This window comes from Eulemur rufifrons, chromosome 3 (assembly GCF_041146395.1).
Source record: "Eulemur rufifrons isolate Redbay chromosome 3, OSU_ERuf_1, whole genome shotgun sequence".
NCBI lineage: Eukaryota > Metazoa > Chordata > Mammalia > Primates > Lemuridae > Eulemur > Eulemur rufifrons.
Window position 1 is genome coordinate 22,538,908 of NC_090985.1, and position 24,470 is coordinate 22,563,377.

General features: G+C 46.5%; 1 protein-coding gene across 2 annotated transcripts in view; it reads left to right on the plus strand.

Annotated features, from left to right (window-relative positions):
- The window catches only part of GABRA5 (gamma-aminobutyric acid type A receptor subunit alpha5), a 69,806-nt gene extending 48,164 nt beyond the window's left edge, over nucleotides 1–21,642 (plus strand). For both annotated transcript variants that reach the window (XM_069465827.1, XM_069465828.1), the window contains exons 8-11: nucleotides 10,515–10,658; nucleotides 13,237–13,389; nucleotides 16,276–16,487; nucleotides 20,363–21,642. In XM_069465827.1, coding sequence (XP_069321928.1) covers nucleotides 10,515–10,658; nucleotides 13,237–13,389; nucleotides 16,276–16,487; nucleotides 20,363–20,662 — 809 coding nt within the window. In that variant the 3' untranslated portion in view covers nucleotides 20,663–21,642. The remainder of the gene's footprint in view (nucleotides 1–10,514; nucleotides 10,659–13,236; nucleotides 13,390–16,275; nucleotides 16,488–20,362) is intronic.
- The last annotated feature ends 2,828 nt before the right edge of the window (nucleotides 21,643–24,470 follow it).

Consider the following 24,470-nt stretch of genomic DNA (forward strand, 5'->3'; position numbering starts at 1 on the left):
CTCCCTGTCACTGCTGGGTGGGGGCAGAGCTTCCAGCTCCACACTAAGCGTCCATAGATGTTAGATGTTTCCCCAAATGGGAGGAACAGGGGTACCCCATCTTCTCCCCACGTAGCCTCCACTGACAGCATCTGCTGAACAGTGGTGGACTTTCTGAGCCACCATTATTCCTCTTCTGACATGACTCTGGCAAGGAACAGGAGGGAGCTGCCACTGCTGGTTTAGTGTGCAACTACAGGCGTTCCACATGGCTTCTCCTGCCACTAGGGGGAATGGGCCTCCTGCAGCCCAGCAGGGATGAATGGCCTGGCCCCCTCTGTGCGCTACCTGCTCTGATACCACTCTGTCAGTGGGCTGGGGCTGCAATTTTTTTCTATGATGTTTAGTTGGAGAACAGTGGTCTTGCTAGTTTGCCCCTTTTCTGGTCCTTCGGCTAAATCACACAGGCTACTGTTGTTGTACAGGTGGTTTGTCTACATCCATTGGTGTCTTCAAGTTGCCAGCTTCCTCAGCTCCAAGTCTGAGATGTCTAAGGCAAGACGAAAACTGGAGAACTCACCCCGTGCCATCTCTTGGGTCCCAAGCCTGCTGCCTTCTTCTTTCTACCTTTCAGATTCTTTCTATATTTATTTTATGTATGATCTCCAGAGTTTCTATTTATATGCGGTAGGAGCAATAGGGGGAAATACCTTTCCAGCTTCCTGAAAGCAGAAATCCTCTGCATGTTTTATTTGTATTTATACTTCTTGGGGTTTGCTGGGCCTCTTGACTCTCTAAATTTATGTCTTTTATCAAATTTGAGGCATTTTGACCATTATTCCTTGTAGTATTTTTTTCTGTTTCATCCTCTTTCTCTTTCCCATATGGGGAATTACACATGTTACACGTTTTTTGGAATAATCCCTCAGATCACTAGGGGTGTATTCATGTCTTCAATACTGTTTTCCCATTATGTTTTTTATATTTGATAATTTCTATTGCTCTGCTTCAAGTTCACTGACTCTTTCTTCAGTCATTTCTAATGTGCTGTTAAACATAGCCAATAAATTCTTTATTTAATGTATAATATTTGTCAGTTTTAGGGTTTGTACTTGCTTCTTTTAAAGTTGCAGTTTCTCTACTGAGATTTACTATTCTTTTTTATTATAATTTTTTTATTATAAAACATTACATATTTTCTTTTATACCCTCAATCATATTTGTAATGGCTACTTTAAAATTCTTGTGTGCTACACGCATCATCTGAATCCTCTTGGGATCAGTTTGCATTGATTGCATTTGCTCCTGAGTGTGGGTCCTTTTTTCCTGTTTCTTTTATGCTTAATAATTTTGAATTGTTTCCTGGATATTTTAGTGTTACAATCCAGAGACTCTGAATTTTGTTAAATTGCAGCGTTCACTTTTGTTTTATTTTATTTTATTTTATTTAGCCAGTTAACCTGGCTGAGTTCAAGCTTCAAGCCCTGTCTTTCCTGTGCAGCCCCTGAAATGCCAGGTGGTTCTTGTTCTTTAGTGGGGCTGGTAGGCTTATGTTCCAGGTATGCATGTGTGTAATCCAGGTGAGTTAGAGATTTGGGTAGAAGTTATGAACCTCTATATACAGCACATGTGGGGATCCCTCTCTGAGGCTCTTGTCTTCCTATGATCTTACACCTCACTTTCCACCTGTGCTGCTGATGGCTGCAGACTCCTCCCTTTGGTTCTTTAAGCCAGTGAGACTGAGGGATCCCATCTGAGACTTTGCCGCCTCACAGCTCTGACTCACAGATTTTTAAGTGAAAGGCCATTTCCTTGTCCAAGTGTCAGGTCCCCAAGTTTCTGCCTGTACTTGGTCTCTCTGCAGTGCCTTCAGGGAATAATTTTTTGTATGGTGTCCAGAGGTAATAGATATCACCTGATAGCAGCCACTCTGCCATTCTTGGATGTGGAAACCCTTTTGATTCCAAGGGTCTCATTTTATATTATTTCTGTCATTCCAAAGGGATTTTTGGAATTAGGAGAGGAAGGATGTGTGATGAGCCAGAAGTCAGGTTAGATGGAAATCATTCGTTTTTTTTTTTTTCAAACTATGATCTTTAAACGTTGTAGAGAGATTAAAATCTACATTTATTTGAGGGAAATGGTATAATGGAAAGTGACTGTCACCAGGATTTATTTAAATCACTTTCTCCCATGGGGTGGCTGTGGACATCATTACCTGGGACAGAGGACAAAGTCCCTAAGGGAAAGATCCCTAAGACATTGCATTTGAGAATCACTGATTCATGTCCCTGAAGGAAGATTAGTTGTTCACATCCCCAGAGGAAATGGATTTGTACAACTTAAAATTATGCCACTGTTTGTATATAAAAATAATGCTTTTGATTTGATCAAAAATACTAAAAGTCAAAGATTATTATTTTTGTGATTGTTGCTTAAATAACTTCAAATGAATGTGCTACCCAGATTTAATGGTATGATGTGCAGGACAGGCAGCACAGAAGCAGTTTTTGGTAAAGAAAAATATGTGATGACCTAATTCTTCACTAAATTATGTCATATTTAACAATCAACCAACTGCAGTTAAATCATTTTTCACATTCAAAGTTAAAATACTCATATGATGGGATATCTTCACTTTCTACATTTCATCATATAAAATAAGGTCACTATTACATATAAAATACAATCAACAGACACCCTTCTTAAACTCAGTAGAGATTTTGAACTCTCATGTCAAATTTTGTTTTATTTGCCTAATATTTTGCAGATTGATTTGATTTACTTCAGATGTTGGTCATTTATTTGTATTTGCTGTTAATGTCATTATTATAATATGCAAAACAATTAGAAGGATTTTATTCATATATCATGTTTGTATACAATTGACTGAGAGCTATAAAACTGTGTAAATTTCACCTTTCCTCGGCTTATATGGTTTCAGCTCAGCATGTACTAATTTTAAGAGAAGAAATGCTATTCAACTGTTTTTCTTACTTGTCTTTCATCCTTTGGATTTACTAAAAATAGAAGCTTGGCCAACTTGTTCACTTATACCACTGGCATCTGAGCATGCAGAGGCTAAATGTGATAGTATAATGAGTTTCAAATTACCCAATTCAACAGTTCTCTGCTATTAGGAGACAAAGGAATGCAGTATGTGTCATTATTCTAATGAGCCACATGCTCTGGTTCCTCTAATGCAGAACTGAATTAGCAGGCATTTCTGTTATTGCTATCCCTACTCTTAAGAATTCAAACAAATGTTGAGATTAGCTCTAGCTTTAGAGGCATGTTTCCTAGTCTGTAAGGAAATTCCTTAAAGATAGTGGCATGGCTTCCATTTGGAAACAAGTACTTAAACACATCAAGACAATTTAGAAAAAAAAAAATATCTACTTTTGTTAATGTTATTTGTGGAGTGATGCATTAAGTATTAGATTTAGTCATGAGAGAACATCTGGATTCATGAAAATTTATACTATCTTAGAGCTAGAAGCTTCCTTGGTTGGCATCCAATGGAGAGAATTCCAGGAAATCAGGGGTACATCTCACTGTAAGGAGCTCTTAGAACATTCAGACGTGGAATTATGACTGCTTTTGCATACATCATCCCTGATCTGTAGTGACTCAGCATGGGTGTGGATGATCTAGAACACAGGTTCTAGAGCATCTCATGTGAACACCTTAGAAACACACTGAAGTTTGGTCTGTGTTGAGTCTGAATTTAGATTGTTTTAATGATCACATTGATGCATTAGTTAACCTTGATTACTGCTATCATCTGTATGTTTGTGTTGTCTTAAAATTCATATGTTGAAACCTAATCCCCAGGGTGATGCTATTAGGAGGTGGGACCTTTAGGAGGAGATTAGGTTATGAGGGTGGAGTCCTCATGAATGGGATCAGTGCCTTGATAAAAGAGGCCCCAGAGAGCTCTCTTGTCCCTTCTGCCATGTGAGGACACAAGGAAAAGGCACCCAAATAGACTATGACAGTTGTTATTTAAGAGATACTGTGGATATTAGTCCATTTGGGCTGCTATAACAAAATACCACAAATTTGAGGGCTTATGAACAACGGAAATTTCTCACTGTTCTGGAGGCTGGGGCATGTTAGATCCAGGCTCTAGCAGGTTTCTGGTAAGGGGCTGCTCCCTGGTTCATAGACGGCACCTTCTCGCAGTGGCCTCATGTGGCAGAAAGGGCAGGTGAACTCTCTGGGGCTTTTTCTCTAAGGGCACTAATCCCATTCATGAGAGCTCCACCCTCATGACCTAATCACCTCCCACAGACCCCACCTCCCAATACCACCCTGTTTGGCTTTAGTTTTCAACATACGAATTTTGGGAAGGACACAAACATTCAATCAGGAGCGGGTGTGTTGAGCATTCAGCACTCCACTTGGTGCAGCAAGTAGCTCAGAAGCATGAACGTGATCTGCTGCCAAGGAGCCTGATGGATGGTGGACACGTTTAGATGATTGGGTTAAAACCTTCCTTTAGCTGGAAGTCATTTGGAATTCACAGGCAGGAAAACTCATCTTGGGGATCAGGTTAAGAACTGGCTGTGGTAGGACTTGGCTAGTAAGAGGCATAACGGATGTGAGGACAAAACACAGATAACCACCAGTCACTCAGTTGATGTGCTGAGCAAAAAGAGAAGCCTCACTGGGGAAATGGCAGGATGGCATCACAACCCAAATAGGAGAGGCCTTAACCGGGACCGTGTCAAAGTGGCAGGCAGAGTGGGTGATGTTCACTAAGCAAAGGAAGGACGTGCTGAAATCACCATTCATGGAGCTGAAACCAAAAGCTGGGCGTTCCCATGAAGCAGTTAGAAGTGAAGAGAGCACGGTGGAGGCCAGATGTGAAACGTGGGTATATAGGATGAAAGGGGGCAGAATTCAAAAACAACACCACGATTTTAAGACCAGGTTAGGCTGGGTGTGGTGGTTCATGCCTATAATCCCAGCGCTTTGGGAGGCCAAGGTGGGAGGATCGCCTGCGGCCAGGACTTTGAGGTTACAGTGAGCTATGTTTGTGCCACTGCACTCCAGCCTGGTGACAAGGCGGGACCCTGTCTCTTAAAAGAAATAAAAAGAACCAGGTGACTTGGAAGTTACTGTTTTCCATGAGGAGATGGGAAATAAATGGAAGGAGCTGCTGGTTTGATGGTAAAAAAGTGAATCAATTTATGAGGGGGTAGGAAATTATGTGAGAAATCTCCTCCTAAACATGCCCAGCCTGCTGCCCTGCTTCCCTCTCCTCTCTGCACAGTGGAGGGTCTTTTCCTTCTTTTCTGAGCCAGTCCCACTAAAGTCCAGGAACACAGAGAGCACATTGTCTCTGACTCTTTCCCTCTCAGACCAGGCACGGCAGCAACCCCCATGACTTTTCAAGGACTGGATTGTGGGCAGCGATGGGGTATAGCTTCCTTGGTACCAGGCAGACGTGTCATCTGTTTATCCCCATCTTCCAGTAGTTCTCTTATCTCTCAGTTGCTTCTGGGCAAGGAAAAGGGTGTGGCCAAACCCCACTGATCTCATTTTTACCTGTTGAATTTAAAGCAGGGATATTGGGTATCCAGTAGTTCAGATACGTTAGAGATAACGTATCTGAGTCTGTTTATGTTTGCCATGTTTTCTTATCTATCTTGTGCCATTGATGCATCAGGTGTTGACTTGGTTTCCAGCTCAGGAGACTGCAGAAGGTCACATGGGGTTTGTATGACAAGGTCTTGCAATGCAGTTACTCTGCTCATTCCCACCCCAGTTTTGTAAGAGAGGGGAAGGCTAGAGATAGGGGTTTGGAGAACTCAAATCCTGTACATTTTCAAGTCACAAAAATGCCAGTGACCTGCTACATTCTAATCTGCATTTCCTCAGCATCACAGGCAATGAATGTGAGAGTAACACAGATGTCCTGCCTGGTTATTGGCAGCTCCTGAGTGTCCCCAGGCAGCCTGTCAGATAAGGCTGACCAGGAGTCCTCACAAATTGGGTTTGCTTTTGACCAACAATTAGAAAGTAAATTCAGGTAGAAAAATCTGTTCTTAAGAATGGATTTGATACCAAGCAAAAATCCTTCCTAACATATGGTTATGGTCACTCTCGCCACTATTTACGAAGCACCTACTGTGTGCATCAGGTGTATGATAAATACCTGACTTTACCATATACGCTTTGTCCTCACAGCAATCCTAGGAGACACGTGCTGTTTCCCCCAATCTACAGATGGGGAAGCAGAGGCTTAGAGCTCAAAGAGGTTGTTCAAGCTCACTCTGGTAGTGAAGTCAGGGTCACGCTGCCTTATTTCTTTCACAGTCAGAAACCCATGGCTTCTGAAAGGCCTTGCAAACATGTGCTGTTGCCACCTCCCGGCCAGGATTTATAAGGTTAGGAGAGGACAGACAGGGTCAGCCTAGGGCAGCAGCCTGGAGGAGCCCAGTGATGAATGCCCAAGTTGGCTGTGAATGAAAATGTTTCCAGCAGTCTTGCCTGGCTCTGCCGATGCATGGTCAGGGGAGGGCGAGCCTTATGTTTTCCGGAGCTCTAAATCATGCAAATGATGTCACGGCAGACCTGATTGCCTCGTTTACTGTTGTCCCAGTTCAAAGGTTGAATGCCACCACGCTGACATGGAGAGAAGGATTTAGGGTTGGTTGCTAGTGGCCGAGCTGGAATGGACATGAGAGGTCTTTTATCCCCATCCTTGCTGATGAAGAGAGCAGAACCCAGCGATGTCAGACTGACGTGACACAGCCCACACTGCCTCTTGCTGTTGTTTTATTAATGTTATTAACATCATCAGTATCAATAGGCCATTTAATACTCACTAGCAGTTTGAAAAGCAAGATTGTATGAGTTATGATGATGAATCGTAGGTACTCTGTGATTTTAAGCAACTTTTGTCTACTTACTATTATTTTATTGGATCCTCCTTACAGTAAGATAAATCATCCCACCCCCGTCCCCTAACAATTGAGAAGAGGGTTTGGGGGATGCGGGCCCAGCAAGGCGGTCAGTAACAGAGCTGGCCTCTGCCGCAGCTGGCCATCCCTGTGGTCCCGCTGTTGGCAGCACACAGGCATGTGTCCCTGGTCATATGCCACTCAGCCTCAGAGCCCAGGAGGAGCCGCCCTGCTGGTGACTGTGTGCCATCCCCAACTCTGCTGTGGAAGGGAGGAACAGTCCGTCAGTCAGAAGGGCACACGGGTGGGGTCCCTGCCCTGCAGGCTCGTGGACCCAGCCTCTACACCCACCTCTGCGGCTTCCAGCCTCCACGACTCCCATCTGCATTCTCTTGTCCTCACTCGGCCTCCCTCCTGGCCTTCGGAGCAGGCACTCTCACTCCAGACCTCTACCCCTCCCGAGAGCAGCCTGGGTCCTGAGTTCTGCCTCTCCCCTGTGGGAGAGGTCCTCCTTCCACTTCCCCTTCTGTGAGCACATCTGGCGTTGCGCAGTCAGCTCATGCGGGCGGCGTTTTCCCGTGGCTGCGCTCCTGTAGACGAATGTCTGCCCGCCCAGGTGCTTCCTGACTCCCAGGGCTGCCCTCAGTCACCAGCACCTGGGCTCCTTTGTGAGCCTCTGGATTCATGTTTCCCAACCTGCTCACACCTCACAAGGGGCCTAGGGGCCCCCTGACTTCTCTGAGCCAGGGGTCAGACTCACAGTTCCCCTGTGGGCTGGGGACACCTACAGCCCCCTCCCTGTGACTGGCCACCACGGGAGACCAGCTGCACCGTGCAGTTGTCCCTGGATGAGACAGATGAACTGGGGAGAGAATACAGAACAGGTGCTCAGGATGACGGAACAGAGCTGCCTGAGCCAGGACAAGGACAGCAGGAAGCAGGGGCTTGCCCTGCCCGAGGACGCTGCCTCATTACCATCTCCTGTCTCACTCTCATGGCCTGGCCAGAATCCAGCCGGGCTGCTCTGCTCAAATCCATGTCTGAGTGCCACGGCCCTTCATTATTCAGGCCTCTGCGACGTTTACATCATAGGAAAAAGACAGAACCTCATTGTCATTCATGTGGAGCTCAGGGAGCCAGCAGAGTTGCAGGAAATGCCCAGCGGTGCCACGAGGAGACATTTAGACAGCCTCTTGCCAAGGCGGAGAGTAGCGTCCCCACCACGTCCACCACCTGAGCTGCGCGGCCGCCCAGTAGAGAAGGGAAATGACGACAGAATACACTTGTATCAGGAGAACTCCAGTGCTGTCCAAGTGAAAACACGCTTCTATACCACCTAAAACTTGCAAACAGAAGATCATACTAATTAAAAAAAAAAAAAACCTTGACCAGAATACCACTCAGCAACCCCTGCAGCCAAGCATGGCATCTGCGGGAGCCCACCAGCTGCCGTCCAGGGGCTGCCCTGCTTGCTTCTATTTAGTGTCTCGCTCCTGTGCAGATCAGCGTCAGGATAATATCCCTGATTCTGTGCCCACAGTCTGACCCTCCCTAGCCCGGCAGCCTCTCTGTCAGCCTCCCTCCTGGCTGTCGTGCTGGGACAGCACAGGGCACGCTGGTTACTGGAAGAGTGTTGAGCATCACACATCTAGGCAGAGAACGTCTAGCCAAAGACATGCACAGTTATTACGCAGAAATTGTACAGCTGTCCTGAAAGATATCTCAATGTGGAAGACCTAAACACGAGAGGGGACACATCGTGTCCATGATGTAAAAAGTACAATAGAAGACGTCACATCTTCCCAATCTATAACCTATAATCTATAAATCCAATTCAGTTCCAATATAAATCTCATGAGGGTTTTTTTTTTTCCCAATGAATCCTGACAAGCTGATTCTAACATGTACATGATGAACAAAGGACCAGGCATAGCCAGGACCCCCTGAAGAAGAAAAGGGGGGAGCCTCACCCTTCCGGCTCTCAGTGCACTTTTGGGGTCTGTGTAATTACAGCAGCTGAGGTTGAAACAGCAATAGAGAAGGGGAGCAGAGCGCAGGCCAGGGGGAGAGAAAGCGGGTTCAGGACGCTCCCCTGGCAGAGCAGGCAGGCCCTGCACGTGAGTGGGTGGGATGGACAGCCCGGTACGGGGTGGTCACACCATATGGCATTGGCATTGCAAACTTAAATACAGAAATATATACACACGTCAACTCCAGGAGATTAAAGCCACAACTGAGAAAGACATCTTAAAACTTTTATAATTCATGTGTAATGAGAGAGTGAGGAAAAGGGAGTGCTTTTGAAATAAGGTGCTGGAAGAGTAAATTATAAATTAAAAAGTTTGCTAAATTTAACTACATTAAAGTTAATACTTATGTTCCCCCCAAAAAACATCATAAACAAAGTAAAATAGCTACACACTTAAGAATATATTTCCAAGACATATAGCAAAAAATATGTGTATCAGAATCTGCAAAGAAAATATATGAATCAAATAGGTAGAGAAAACGTGAATAGATTTCACAGAAAAAAAATTGGCAGAGCCGAACGATATATTCTTTAGTGACTCCTGTCTGTAATGTAAAACTACAGAGCATCAAATTCAGAATCCTGCCCAGGGAAGGGAGGAAGGTGAGCTTTTGGTGAGTCCTACACAGGGAGGCCCTTGTCTTTGCTATGCCTGTGCTTTGTTACTTTTTCAACTGTTACGAGGACTTGTTTGCACCTAAAACAGGAAGGAGGGAAACCCTGTGCATTAGCAAAAAGCATCCACACTTTGCAGCATATCATTTAAGAAACCCTTCTCCTTTCCTCTCCCCGTCGAGACCTCTGCTAGAAGGACACGGTTTTCCCCGTGAGACCCTGCAGGACGGCAGCAGCCCACCCTCACTCTCACTGCAGGTCCGGAGCACACGTCCTGCTCGGGGAGGCTGCCCCGTAGCCCTCTCTCCAGCTCATCCCCTGCTCCTGAGGCACCTCTGGGTTTCTCATCTGTGACAGGATACAGTTCTGTCCAATGTGCAGTTGAGTTGTGCTTTGCTGGAGTAGCTGGGAGTGAAAGCGTACAGCCTTGTTGTGAAAGTGTCACAAGGCTGGACCCTGGGTCAGGTCTGAAGAAACAGCTGGAACACGCGAGCCCCTGCCCAGGCGCTCTTGCCTAGGTGGCTTTCTTAGATCCCGTGGCCACCCCTCAGCATGGTCTGCAGCCTGTGACATGGCCCCACTGCTCTGCCATTGCTTCCTCATCCTCTCAAGCTCTAGCCCCTGCAGCACCCTGAGAGGCCCTGCCCCATTCTCTTCTTTTTTTATACACACTGTGTCCAGTGACCTCCCAGCCCAGGTCTCTGGTGACATCTGCATGCGGTGAACCATCCCGAGAACCACGGCCTTGTACAGTCAGAGCCTGCTCAGCGCCCTGGGCAGACCCTCTGTGGGCCTGCCTCCAACAAGTCAGCACCCAAACCGCCGCTCTTCCACCAGAGGCAGGGCCCTTCTGGAATCTTGCTGACCTGGCCAGTGCAAACTTCCCTACCCTCTCTCTTGCTCCTTTAATAAACATCTTTGTGTTTTCCAGGCTGGGAATGAGTCCATGCTTATGCCACTTTCTGTCCCTCCTCACACAGATGCGTACCCTAATTCCGAGGTCGTGTATGTCTGGACCAACGGCTCCACCAAGTCTGTGGTGGTGGCAGAAGACGGCTCCAGACTGAACCAGTACCACCTGATGGGGCAGACGGTGGGCACGGAGAACATCAGCACCAGCACAGGTGGGAGCCCAGCGTGGGCTGTGCTGCCAGGTACACTGAGGACAGCATACCTGCTTCCGGCACCACCCTGCAAGGGCCACATGGGAGGGGGCACCAGCCTCGCACACCCATTCTGGCCACCAGTGTCTCCTCTGTGACAGCTGTGTGAGTGCTGGCCCCTCCCCGCAGCTGCTCACAGAGGCACCAGCTGTGGCAGCCGTGGCATTAAGGGTGATTCCAGGCATTAATCTGTGGTGCATTTGCTCCTGTGTGAGCAGGCCCTGCCCGGAGTCAACATGGACCCGCTTGTATAAATAATAACACTCCCCTGCCCTGGGCACTGGAACATGTCAGTGGTCTCTGCAGGAAAGGGAGGCACCTTCTTGAAAATGCCCCCAGTTACCTGCACCCCTACCTCCACCTTGAACATTGCAGAGAGTATTTCCTTGAGGGGGAATGTAGGAAAGCACAGCCAAGCAGCGTACAAAGACAAGCTGAGGGGAACCAAGAAGGAAGCAGACCCTGTAGCTGCCGAGTGCTGGGGCAGGGCTGAACCCTGCAGGGGCAATGCAGGGCAACCCCGGCCTGGCTAGCTCTGATACAGAGTGGGTGGGGAGTCCAGAGGGGCAGGTGCCTTCCACCTGCTGAGCCTGCAAGTTATCTGGTTGGGTGCTTCTGAGCTGCGGCAGGCCCAGCCTTCCTGGTCAAGGTCACAACGCAGAGCTATGAGCTGGGGGTGGTGGGGGCAGAGAGGGAACTTCAGGGTTCCAAAGAGTCTCCATAGCAGAGGAGAAAAGCCTAAAGAGATGGAGGGGGCTCTGATCCCAGAATGAGCCCTAAGCCTAGAAGACACCCTTAGGGGAGCCCTGGTGGGCATCGTGGGCCGTTGGCACCGTCCACCCTTGCAGCTGGCAGGAGCAAACTGCGAGTTTTGTGCACTGTCTGCTGTGCACGCACAGGCCCTGCGCTGGGCATCCCCTGGGGACGTGAGAGCCTGGGGGGACAGCAGCACCGCCTGGTTACCACACTAAAGGGAAGGGCCGAGGAGACGGGCTGATTTCACAGGAATGAGTGAAAGGTGGCATGGCAGAAGTTTGGGGTGGAGAATAGTGGGCTAACGGAGGATGCTGCGGTTTGCAGTTGTTTCACACAGTTCTTGAAACAAAATGAAAAGAACCACCACCACCAAAAGAATTAGGAGAGTGATTTCAAATCCTACTTGAAAAGAAATAAACCACACTTCACTTCCTCCAGCGTTAGAGAGTAGACAGAACTGGATCTTCAGTAAAGATCCAGTCCTGGCTGCTAAACTTCTCCCTTGCCCTTCTCTTGTCCTTGTTTCTCCCATGTGGGAGCCGGCTCTGCCCCTCAGCAGCCTTCCCTGGCCTGGGCTGTGGGAAAGCTCACCCTACTGCTGCTGGCCTGTCTCAGGCCATGCTCAGAATTTTCGCTCCTTTTCCATAAGGAACATCTGATTTTTATGGTTCCTTAGACATAAGATGTCTTGTGAGCAAAGGCTCAAGGAAGCACCTGCAGCTGGCCTTGCCAAGCTATGGGCCTCCATTCCAGCAGCAAGCACTGCAGCTGTGTCATCAGCTCCAGTGTCCTAGCACTCTGTCCACGCAGCCGCAGACCACTCCCCTAGTAGGTGAGCCTGAGCCCTCACCTGGGGCGTGCTTTAGTGGAGCCCTCACAACCATTCTCCCCACATTCACAAATGCAACCCAGCTCCCCAGCCACACCATCCCCTCCTTGCAGATCAGTTCAGCTCTGTCTCCACTTCCCCAAGCACACTTCCCATCTCCCCAGGGGGTTGCAAATCCCAGTAGCCACAAGACGCTGGCCCAGCAGACCACACTCACCCTCTGATCCCCACCCCCGCCTCAGCTCCTTACCAGTTAACCATCAGGACGGCATCATTCTCAGCAAAGAACGGGAGGTCCCCTCTCGCCTCCCACATAGCGAGGCAAATCCAGAGAAGGCACTGGGGCATCGCCAAGGAAATGCCCACGATTTCAGCGAGCAGACGACACCTGTCTCTGGTAGGTGGCAGAAGGGATGAGCTGCCAGGATCCGTGGCCCCCTGAGCTGCTGTTCCTCACCCTCCAGCCAGCCAAGCCAGCACAGAGCCTGTGGGAGAGTGGTCGTCCCACCTCCCTGGAGCCTCCCAGGCTGGGAACTAGGAAGGCATCTGTGCCCCCACAGCAAGGTTCTGTGATGTCCAGAGTTACATCTGGGGAGCCTAAATCCTGAAATCCTGATTGCAGTAGCAGGCAAGGGGGCGGTGAGAGAAAGGCACAGATTGTGACCGGAGATTAGTGAAACACACGAATCTGATTTTCCCCAGGAAGAGCATCTGTCAAACGCTCTTCAGAGACCAGGGTCAAAAGACTTACTTATAAAATGACCACTAAGAAACTCATGCATCCTCCTCTGTCCTCTCTTTAACCCAAATAATACAAGTAAACCCCTGTCCTCTTGAAAGGGGAGTGAAAAGAGGCTCCCAGTGAACTCCTCTGTCCCAGCCAGCAGGAACCAGTGTCCTGAGTTGAGTGCAGGACTGAAGGCGACTGAGGGGTGTTAATTTTCTCATTTGCAGGTGAATACACAATCATGACGGCTCATTTCCACCTGAAAAGGAAGATTGGGTACTTTGTCATCCAGACCTACCTTCCCTGCATAATGACCGTGATCTTATCACAGGTGTCCTTTTGGCTGAACCGGGAATCAGTCCCAGCCAGGACAGTCTTTGGTGAGTGTCCCCAAGCCAGGCCTGGACACTTTGTATTTGGTGACGGACACTAACAACTGACCCTTACCTAAAGCAACAGCAACCAATGCCAGAAAACCAGTGTTAGCTTCTCTGTTGTGTGACTTGGGAAACAAATTGATCAGTTAGTTAAGAATTTAATGTTGAGGATTAGGATTTAGAATTTGTTTCTAAAGGAGGGTTCAGGAAATAATGCATGGTCTATTTGATCATCATTTCCTATTTGAAAAGCCTTTTTGTGAGGTTTGAAACTGCCAGCATGCATCTGTTTTACATTAGATTTTGCTATACAGGTTGAGTAGCCCTTATTAAAAATGCTCAGGACCAGAAGTGTTTTCGATTTTGGATTTTTTGGGGGGGTTTGGAATATTTGTATTATACTGGTTGACCATCCCTAATTTGAAAATCCAAAATGAGCTCTGATGTGCATTTCCTTTGAGCATCATGTCAGGGCTCAAAAAGTTTTGGATTTTGGGACATTTTGGGTTTCAGATTTTAGGATAAGCAACCTGTAGTATTTTCTCAGTTCTCATAAAGTACTGCTTTATAAGTTATTGGGCAGTTTTCTTTGAAATGTGAATGCCACCTTAAAATTAACTACCAAGTCACGATCAATGTGATACAATAGTAAAAAATTAAATATATATGACAAGAATCTAGAACAACATCATTTTCCATCTCTAAGGCATAGACTAAGTTTAGAAAGAGCTAGCCCAGGAGGTACCTTGGCACAGCTGACATAGTTGAATGGCTGACTCTTACCGTTAAGCTCATTTTCCTCAAATTCAAGAAGCGATACTAAAGGAAGCTTTGCGGGTCTGTTGTGATCATGGACGCTCACATCTTTCTAAACTGTAAGGTATGATTCACACGTTAGCACTTGCTATTGCAGTTTGCTTTTCAAAGGAGAAAAAAGTGAGCATGCATTTTATGCGGATGCTCCCACAGTGAGTAGGAAGCCAAGAGCCGGGGGAGTTTACGAGTGAGTGACACAGGGGCACTCCCATCTGACCTCCAGCCACGTGTCCAGCTTCACTGGTGAGGCCCGACTGAGCTCAGCATTGTTTCAGAGGTGTGGAGGGTGGCTCGTGGTCAGGCAGTGCTCCCCAAACTAACGTACTCAATGAACTCTTCAGGGGCAACTTAGTAGGCTGGCAGGAAACACAAGCAGGGAGAATGTTGTCTATTACAGACTGCTTCCTTTCGGAGATTATCGGTGCACGTTAGGATGTTAAAGCCCCAAGAAGACACAAGAGATTTGTTTAAGGTCATGCATGGAGCACTTCCCCCCAGCACAATGATTAACTAGATTTCTGAGAAAAATCAAAGATGCCTACTAATCTCTCATTAAGCATTAATTCCATGCAGGGTACCCTATTCCTTGAATATGTGTAAATACCTTTGGAGGATGGCATTGAATGAAAACTATTGGCTGCTGTGGCCGCCAGGAATGTTAGCTCCTTTGGCGCTATGCTAGTTTCCAGGGCAGCTGTCACAAAGTACTAACAGATTGGGGCTTAAACAGCAGAAACGTATTGTCTCACAGTTCTGGAGGCTGCAAGTCTGAGATCAAGGTGTCAGCAGGGTTGGCTCCCTCTGAGGACTGTAAGGGAAGGAGCTGTTCCAGGGCTCGCTCTCTCGCTCAGGCTCCGGTAGCTCCTCGGCTTGGGGCAGTGTAACTGCAGTGTTCACGTGGCCTTCTCCCTGTGCGTGTCTGTGTCCAAATCTCCCCTTCTTATAAGGACGCCGGTCATACTTGATTGGGGCCCACCGTCATGACCTCATTTTAACTTGATTACTTCTGTAAACACTGTATTTCCAAATAAGGTCATAGTCTGCAGGGCTATGAGATTAAGACTTCAACATGTAAATGGTTGGCAGGGTGGTGGGGGCACAATTTGACTGATAGCAGGTGCGTTACACCCACATCCCCCCACATAGGTGCGTGCTCACGCAGGCAGAACTGCCTTGAGGAGGAAGGCAGGATGAGCACGTGCAGGCTGCCGGGACTGCAAGACTACAGCAGACCTGGGTCTGAAGATGGGTTGTCTCATTCACCAGCTGGCAAATGTGGGCACATTGCTAAATACTTTTTGAATCTTCAGGGTCCCTGCCTGCAAAATGGAGATAATGAGACCACCATCCTCAAGGTGGCTCAGATCAGAGTCTGATACTCAGATGCCTGATAAACAGACCATAACATGCCAGTCCTAAAGGAGTGCCCCCTCCAAGGGGGGGCCTCACTGTGTGGTCACTGTAGGGTTTCCCCTGAGGCCACAGGCACCTTGCAAGCAGTCTGCAGGGGACATTGTGCCCTCTTTGGGGGGCTTAAGCACCCAGACTGAGATTCTCATTCAGTGCTCCTGCTGCACTCTGGCTCCTGCAAGTCTGCAGGTTGGTTTAGTCCTGGTGACAGAAAGCCTGTCCCTTTTGTTTGCGGGGAGCCGGGTACTTACAAAGCGCACAGCAGTTGTGAAGCGCTTTACCAGCTGCAGTGTGAATAGGGGTCCCATTCTCCACTGATCTTGCCGCAGTGCCACAGAGACACACCACTCGCTCAGCGTGTCTGGGTTGCGCAGCAGGTATTTGCCTGGTTTGGTCATCAGGACCACAGTCAGACCCAGCTCCCTGCCCTCCTCAGCTCATGTTCCAGAAGAAAGAGACAACTGGGATAAATCAAATAAGCAATCTCTTAAATGCTGTGACTGTGTCGAATGTTATGCATACAGTAAAGACGAAGGTGCCGGCTAGGGTTAAAATGACCAGTTTCTCTCTCGTCTCTGCTTGTCACGCCCGGGGGTGCTGCTCTGGGTCCTGGCGCTGGCACTGACCACGTTGCCTTCCCCACTCCACCCCTCTGGCCTGCAGGGGTCACCACGGTGCTGACCATGACCACTCTCAGCATCAGTGCCCGGAACTCTCTGCCCAAAGTCGCCTACGCCACCGCCATGGACTGGTTCATAGCCGTGTGCTACGCCTTCGTCTTCTCTGCGCTGATCGAGTTCGCCACTGTCAACTACTTCACCAAGAGGGGCTGGGCCTGGGACGGCAAAAAAGCCTTGGAAGCCGCCAAGATCAAGGTACTGACCTGGTTTTCCTCCCTCTCCTTTCTTGGCTGAGAAGATGTGCTTCATCCCATGTCCCAGTATGAGCCAGCGTCGGTTCTGCCCACCCTCCACCACCCCCGATCCTCCCTTCCATCATATTCAAGGTCCGTACGACATCTTACTTACACAGGGGCACTTTTCTAATTTATTTTGAATCACCCATTTCATTTGAGCGAAAGGTCTGATGTGACATGAATGGCTTGGGCTTGTTTATATTCAAGCCTATTGTTGATATTTTTGCAGAAGTAACTCCTGCCTCATCAGGGACGACTTGTCCAGTTTTTAATTGTGCAGTCTGTTCTTCTGCTCATTTTTATACCACTTCACCACGCAGTGTGTCCTCTTCAAGGTGGCGTCAGATCGTGAAGAGGGCACTCAACTTAATGGCAGCGGCGCATCAGCAGAGCATGGCCAGGGCCGCTGACTAAGTGGTTTGACTCCTCTGCACCGTGCACATAAATTGTTGTGGAAAATACTGCTCTGTTCAAAGCAATTAATCATTGCGTATTTAAAGGGTGATTTGTGCCTAAAGCTTCAGAACATTTGGAGAAAAACAGTTGCACAAGATTCCAAGCGGCATCATTTCCTTGGGGAGATGAGAACAACGTACATAGATAGGAAATAAAGCTGTATGTGATCTACGGCTAATTACAGCATGTGTAAAACAAATCGGCTGATCTTCCGTACTGAGAGAAGAGCAAGTCAAAGCCAGCAGGGCAGACTTGAAAGTAAAACTTAATCTGTGCTGGGCTGGATATGTGGAAACTCAGCATGAAGGGAGTCCTGGGAGGCAGTAGGGAAGTTTCTGTCCTGACCTCCCAGCCCGGGCCCACAACCAGGGTACTCTGGCTCCAGTGAGGGCACTTGGTTCTGTTCCATTGACAGCCCCGCGCCTGCTCGTAGCGTTTGATTCTGCTGCTTCCTTTCCCAGGAAAAGTCGGAAGTTCTGACCTGACCTGGCCCCTCTGGCTCTTCCCACTTCCAGGTGCCGGGAGTCCCCTCCTGTGCTCTAGTTTCAGCTGGGGGCTCTTCCCACTTCCAAGCGCAGCTTGGCAGGTTGAAAGAAGACCTGACAGGGTCCATTCTGGGCCCCTCGCAGAAGGAGGTGGGGGAGCAGCTGGAGGAAAGGCCTGGACAACAGGAGCCTCAGGTGTGGGTGCGTTTTGGGAGCTGGAGGGTGAACAGGAGTGATCTGAATGCAGCGGGCAGTCAAGGGGTAGTGAGCTGGGAAGCATTTGTAGGGACGGGCTGTTTCCAGACTGTACAGACCAGGTAGCCCCAGAGTATATTTGTCAGGGCGGGAGATGGAGAATGGAGTCTGGGGAGAGGCGGCTTCCCAACACCCAGCTCTGTGTCCCTGGAAGGTACCAGTTTGCCAAACGCATGGGTCTTAGACAGCCACACCATGTGGGCTGGAGATAGCCAAGTCTGAAGTCAGGGACCTGGGAGTCCATGGTGTGAACTGAGGTCGCCAGGCTCATGCCTGTGGGTCTAGGAGGAACACGAAGCCCGGGGTAAATGGAGAGACCTAAAATGTTGTCAGGTGTTGTGGAAAGTGTGGCTGGGATTGTCAGCCACCATGTCCTCACTCAGCCCCCAGTTGCTGTAGATCTGAATGGACACCTGGAGGGAGGAGACAGGGTGGTGAAGTGCATTGTCTAACCCACGCTAGCAGTGATTTTCTAGAATAAACAACGTGCCTTGGTCAGTCTTGTGGAATGTTAAGACCGTATGTCATTCCCCGGAAGGCTGATGTGCTGGGGATTCCAGCCCTCCTGCCAGAGAGGCTCTGTGCGGTGGAGGCATCCACAGGCGTTTGGGCAGGCAGGCCGGACCGTCAGACACGGGCAGCGAGCATGGATACGCAAGCCTGCTGTTAGCCTGCTCGTGTAAACTGTTTGTTGGAAGTAGAGAGAACTTAAAAAATAGACAGTGCTCACCATTGTTCCATGTTGGGATCTCCGGGAGCAAACGGTGGCTCAGAGTTTGAGGGGCAGGGCAGTTTTTAGGGGTGAATATTTGGGAAAGTAAAGAGGAGGAAGTAAGATTGGGTAGAGGAAGACGTTGATCCATGATGCAAGTCCAGCAAAGCCTCGGCTAGTCCACCAGGGAGCTCTGGAGCAAATGTCCTGGGCGTTTCCCTGCATCAGGGGACATGGCCAGGACTTTATACTCCTGCCTTACTGGCCACCAGACATGGGTGGCTTCCCCTGGAAGGGCGTGATTTGGGCCAGGCAGCTCTCTGCAGCTGAGACTGCCCCAAAAGAGCTGACTCCTGGCCACACTGCTGCAGCAGGGCAGCAGGTACCTCCTGGAAAGGACACACATCCGTGTCCAGCACAACCATCATGACTATCTTGAGTTCTGCTGCTCGTCCCTCTGCAGCAAAAACACATGCTGTCACAGCAGAGCGGTGTCTTCCAAAGTGCTGGCTCTTTCCCTGGTTCCACTCGGAGATGAGAACCATTCAGAGCAGTCGGTCATGTTTATTGGTCTTCTGGCAGACCAGCGTCGGTGCTCACGTGATGGGGGATTACAAAGCGCCATCATGTGTCTGGGGTATGGCCTGCCTCCATCAGCGTCCCTCGAGGTGTCCCAGGTGGCCCTCATGCTCCCTGCACCTGCCTGGCACTTGTTCTACCTCTGTTTTCACCCGCTCCTGTGCTCCCTCCTTGGCCTTTCTGCTTTTTATCTTTTACATATTTTTAATGGTTGATATATTTTCCTTACTCTATCATCCTGTGTTTTCCAAATTTTATTTAATGAGATTATATTACTTTGGTAATGAAACAAAATTTATTCTGATGTTTTATTGTGCAAATTTTCAAACATACAGCAGTGTTGGAAGAATTTTACAGTGAAAGCCTGTCTGCCATTCACACTTAGCTGAGCTTGTGTCATCCCCATCTATCCATCTGTCATCTCTTCCTCTATCCATCCATCCCTACACCCATCCTCAAGCCATCCGTCAGTACATCTTATTTTTTGATGCATTTCAAATAAATTTCATTTCCCAATAAATATGTCAGCATTTGTATCATTAACTAGAGTTCAATATTGTTATACTGTTTTATTCTTTTGAAGCAAAATTTACATAGCATAAAATGCACGAGTCCGAAGAGCACCTTTGCTGAGTGTTGGCAAGCGTGTACTCCTGTGTGACAAAATCCCTGTCAAGACAGAGAACGTCACCAGCCTCCAGACAGTTCACTGTGCCTCCTCCCAGGCAGCTCCTGTCCCCCAGTGCAAATGTACCCACTATTCCAATTTTTTCCACCATAAATTATCTAACCTATTTTAGAATTTCATATCCAAGAAAAAGGAAAAAAAAATCTTCACAAAAAATATATACAAGAGTGTTCATAGCCACTTAATCCATAATAGTCAAGACTGGAAACAGTCCAGGTATCCATCAAGAGGAGGATAAGAAACTGAGGGTATATTCATACAAAGACATACCACTCAGCAATGGAAAGGAAGGAAACACTGAGACTAGCAACAGCATGGATGATTCTCGGCCATTCCCTAGGGATTCCCTTACATCCCCATGTCTGGTTGACTTCCAAAGCTAAAGAAATGATAGCTGCTCTGCAGCGTAAGAAAAGTTTATCCTAGGTTCTTGAAAAATGCCAAACATTCATATCAATAATGGCTCTTGCTTATGCCAGGCTCCTGTCTGCTGGCTGCCTGGGGTTATAGACCAGGAAGGTAGTGGCTTCTGGACTGAGAATCCCAGGGCCAAGCAGGTGTTTCTTTACCTCTTTTGGGAGATACACCTTTAGAACTCGAAAGGGAGCTGACAGTTGCCCGTGGATGGCTCGTCCTCACATTCTTCTTATATGTTGCAGAAAAAGGAACGTGAACTCATCCTAAATAAGTCAACAAATGCTTTTACGACCGGGAAGATGACCCATGCCCCAAACATCCCAAAGGAGCAGGCCCCAGCAGGGACCTCTAATGCATCTTCAGTCTCAGTGAAACCTGAGGAGAAGCCTTCTGAAAGCAAAAAGACTTACAACAGCATCAGCAAGATCGACAAAATGTCCCGAATTGTATTCCCAGTCTTGTTCGGCACTTTCAACTTAGTTTACTGGGCAACATATTTGAATAGGGAGCCGGTGATTAAAGGAGCTGCCTCTCCAAAATGACCCACTGCGCTCCCAAACTCAAAGAGAGCCATACTCCCAGCAAAGTTGTACCACGGAGGGCTTGAGCTCAGAGGGCCTCTCCACATTTGGGCACTCTCTTTCAGGAAATTTTTGCATGTTTAATAAGATGTACAATTAATATTGCCTTGATGTTTCTATATGTTACTTCAGATGTTTCAAAGATGTCACATTGGTAAATAAAGCAAACAACTTTCTAGAAAAACAGGAGACGATGATTGACACTCAGATACTCAGTATCTTACATTGATAGTTTACAAACAAGATAAGTCTATTTTTAACTGCTCCAAGTGTTACCTAATGATGTTTTCTATACTTCCAGTGTCATTTCATACAAATTTTCCCAGCAAAGAAATATTTTAGGAATGCTCCATGGTTATTACTTGACCAACTATTGCAAGAAACAAAGATCACAAAGAGCACATTTTTCATTATGAGGAAACTTGGACATTTATGTACAAAATGAATTGCCTTTGATAATTCTTACTGTTCTGAAATTAGAAAAGTACTGCATGATCTTACATGAAGAAATAGAATAGGCAAACATTTATACAGACAAATTTAATAACAGAAATATATAGTATGTTAGATTAACAGATAAAATATTTCCCCGGGGAAAAGTTTAACTACTTAAAAGGCCTTTTTTTTTTCCCCCTTTGGAAAAGAAACTTATTTCCCACCCCACCCACACCTCCCACTAACCAAGAAAGAAAAGGCGACGTGAAAACGAAAAGATGTGTGATGACATTCTCGGCACTTGGCCTGTACGTTCGCTGTCTCCGAAACGTTGACCACCTCTCCCTGCAGCCAGCGTGTAGTGCTTCAGTGGTGAGACATTGTAATTGAGTTATTTTCCATTTTATTTCCATGTATGTATTTCATGATTGACTTATGGCTCTGTTAGCTTTTGTATATGAATCTTAAATGTTCATTAAAAAATAAAAAATGAACTGATCTTGTGGGCCTAGATCACTCTTTTTTTTTAAATTTCATATTTTGGTAGACTTATTTATTAAAAATGACATAAAAGAAACCCATCATGAAAATGCTGCTAGGGGATAAACTAGTTGGGAGAAAACAGTGAGGATGTTAGCAGCCTCCGAGTAGAGGTTTTTCCAAGTTCTTGGTGATCATGGGGAAAATTTCAGGGTGCACCATGCAAGCCAAGCAAGAGACAGTTTTTTTCATTTTTGTTTTTATTGAAAACAGAAGTACACTCTGTCAAGAGGAAGAGAGCAGCAAGCTCGAAAAGAGCAGCTGTACTGGGAGGAAGTGGTTTCTGGTCTTTTGAGGTCTTACTAATTGAGGGGAGGAATACTTTAAAATTGGGTAGTAATTCCCATTTTCAGATTTTATATGGTGGTTTTGGAACTGTCATAGCAATCTCAAGAGCAAAGAAATTTTAAAACCTCAATGTAAATGATATTGTAATTGGCCAAAGTTCATGTAAAGTGTCAGAGACAGCTGACAAGCCAGTTGAAGCTGGTTCTTGTCTGCAATTATCTGCCCCTGTAGTTAGCTTCTGCTTGAGGTTTTTACTTTAACACCTGCACCCAATCTGCAAGCCCCCGCATCAGGTTTCAGCCCTGTCTCCTAGTCTCCTACTGTAACAAGCGTGACAGGTAAAACGCGATATTCTTTTCCATCACATATAACTCAGTGGCACAGTGCCCTTGGGTCTCTACTTGATGGAATCTTCTCAGGGTGTTTCTGGGGTGGGTGCTTGCTGTTGCCAGGGTGACTACCCTGGTTCTTTAAATGTGCACAGATTCCACTGCCCCTCCTATCACTGGTTTCAGGATCTTACAAATGGCAGGGCAAGGGTCAGCAGAAAAGGTGCTCACACAAGAAATATTTCCCTATTACAAATGATAACATATTTTAGAATAACGTGTGTGCTTTCTGTTACACCACAGCATAAAACCCACCAAAACAAGAAACAAACCCCTAAGGCTCAATATGAAGCTCCTGTTTCCATTTACTATGTAGATACATTTTTCTTATACAGTCTACAGTTCAGCTTTGCACTGTAGTTTGGAGAAAAATACACTATCAGTTATGTCCACATGGCTACATATATAAACACCCACCTCGAACACCTCAAACATAATGGAAAATGATGTCTTCCATATCAGGTTGTAGTGATTTTCTTGACAAGTTCTAGACTTTGTTACAGAAAACTCTCAAGCTCCAGTGTGAAGATCTGCCAGTTGCATTTACATGCTGCTGAACTTTAAAGCTGCTGAATATTTAGTGAAAAATATATTAGTTTTCTGCTCTCTGTGTTTGTATTGTAGATATTTCAGTGTTTGTTATTTTTAATGAGAACATAATAAAGAATCACCTTGGGGAAAAATGACAACGAGGCAAGAAATAAAAATTTTCGAAAATAATTATAAATTATAGTGTCCTACTTTTAGAATCAGGATATTTAAATGTATCTCTTTTGACATCACCACAAATAGAATGAGAGGAGAGTCTAATAAGTCAGTAATCAGTATTACTTCTGTACTTTTGCAGGAATCTAAGGGCCTAACTAGGGCAAGCCTTGGCTAACATTGGCCTAAGAGTGTGTTTGTATACAATAATTGGGTTCAAATGCTTCTGGAGTAACTATCTAAGTTAAAATAGTATAGCAAACATCACTGTTGAAGATTGACAAGGAGCTTGTAAATCTTCTGACCTATTTGTCATGTTAATACTTTAGAAATAATGCTCTATGTCTCTCATGGGACAAGTTATGGGAAATAGGTACGGTAAATGAGTATTCTCTGTTTTACAAATGGGGTTACCGCAACCCAAAAAGGTTAATCCATTAGCTTCAAATCTTATCACAGGTTAGGAGAAAATGCAGGCCTAGATTCCAGTTCTCATAGTTTCTAACTCAGAGTTCACAGTGTCATGCAATTGCTTCCGACAGAAGTTGACTTAGAACAAAATTATAACCTAAAATAGAAAATCTTGCTTCAAGCCCTGGTTGAATGATTATCTATTAAGAATGCCCTAGGGACATTATTTTTGCACTGAACACATGACCTTTAAGTTTGTCCTTTCTTATATGAAATCTGTGCTTCTGTGATCTTAGAAACCTGTCTTGATGGAATGGACCTATGTTAGGGTAGCACTTCCCCCTCTACCCCCAGAGAGAAAGAGGAGAGAGAGAGAGAGAGAGAGAGAGAGAGAAGCACTGATTGACTGGAGCCACGTACCTGGGTGTGATTGCTCCTGCCAGCCCTGATGTGAATGATTATGGTGACTGTGTCAGAAGGGGACTGCCTCAAGGGGAGGCATAACTGACTATGACACTGAGTCTTCAATCAACATTAGCCTCCATGGTAAGAATAGCTTCAAATCAAAAAGAACCTTTTCTTTGGAAAATTGGAAATGCCACAGTTTGCTCAGTGAAAACAGTATTTTAAATATTTAAAAATTAGCCTTAATGTTTTTTTATAATACTAGCACATCTGGAACAATCAGTGCCACGAGCAAACATGGTGAGTATTTGAATATGAATTACTCTGATCACTGCAATTACTTGCCAGGTTTGCAGCGATATAAGATAATTCTTTTGAAGTGTGCAAAAAGGTTCATCTCATCAAAGGGGTTAGCATGATTATCTGTTTGTCACTGTCATTTTCAATAGACTATCTCAACCCTCAACTCAAATGCTCTGTAGCTGATTTTAAAATGAGCCTGGGTTCTTTATGGAAACCTGTGATTCAAAAAATATTTACTGTTCAGAATATCTCTAATACAAAAGTCTGAAGAATTATTCAGGAAAAAGGTCTAT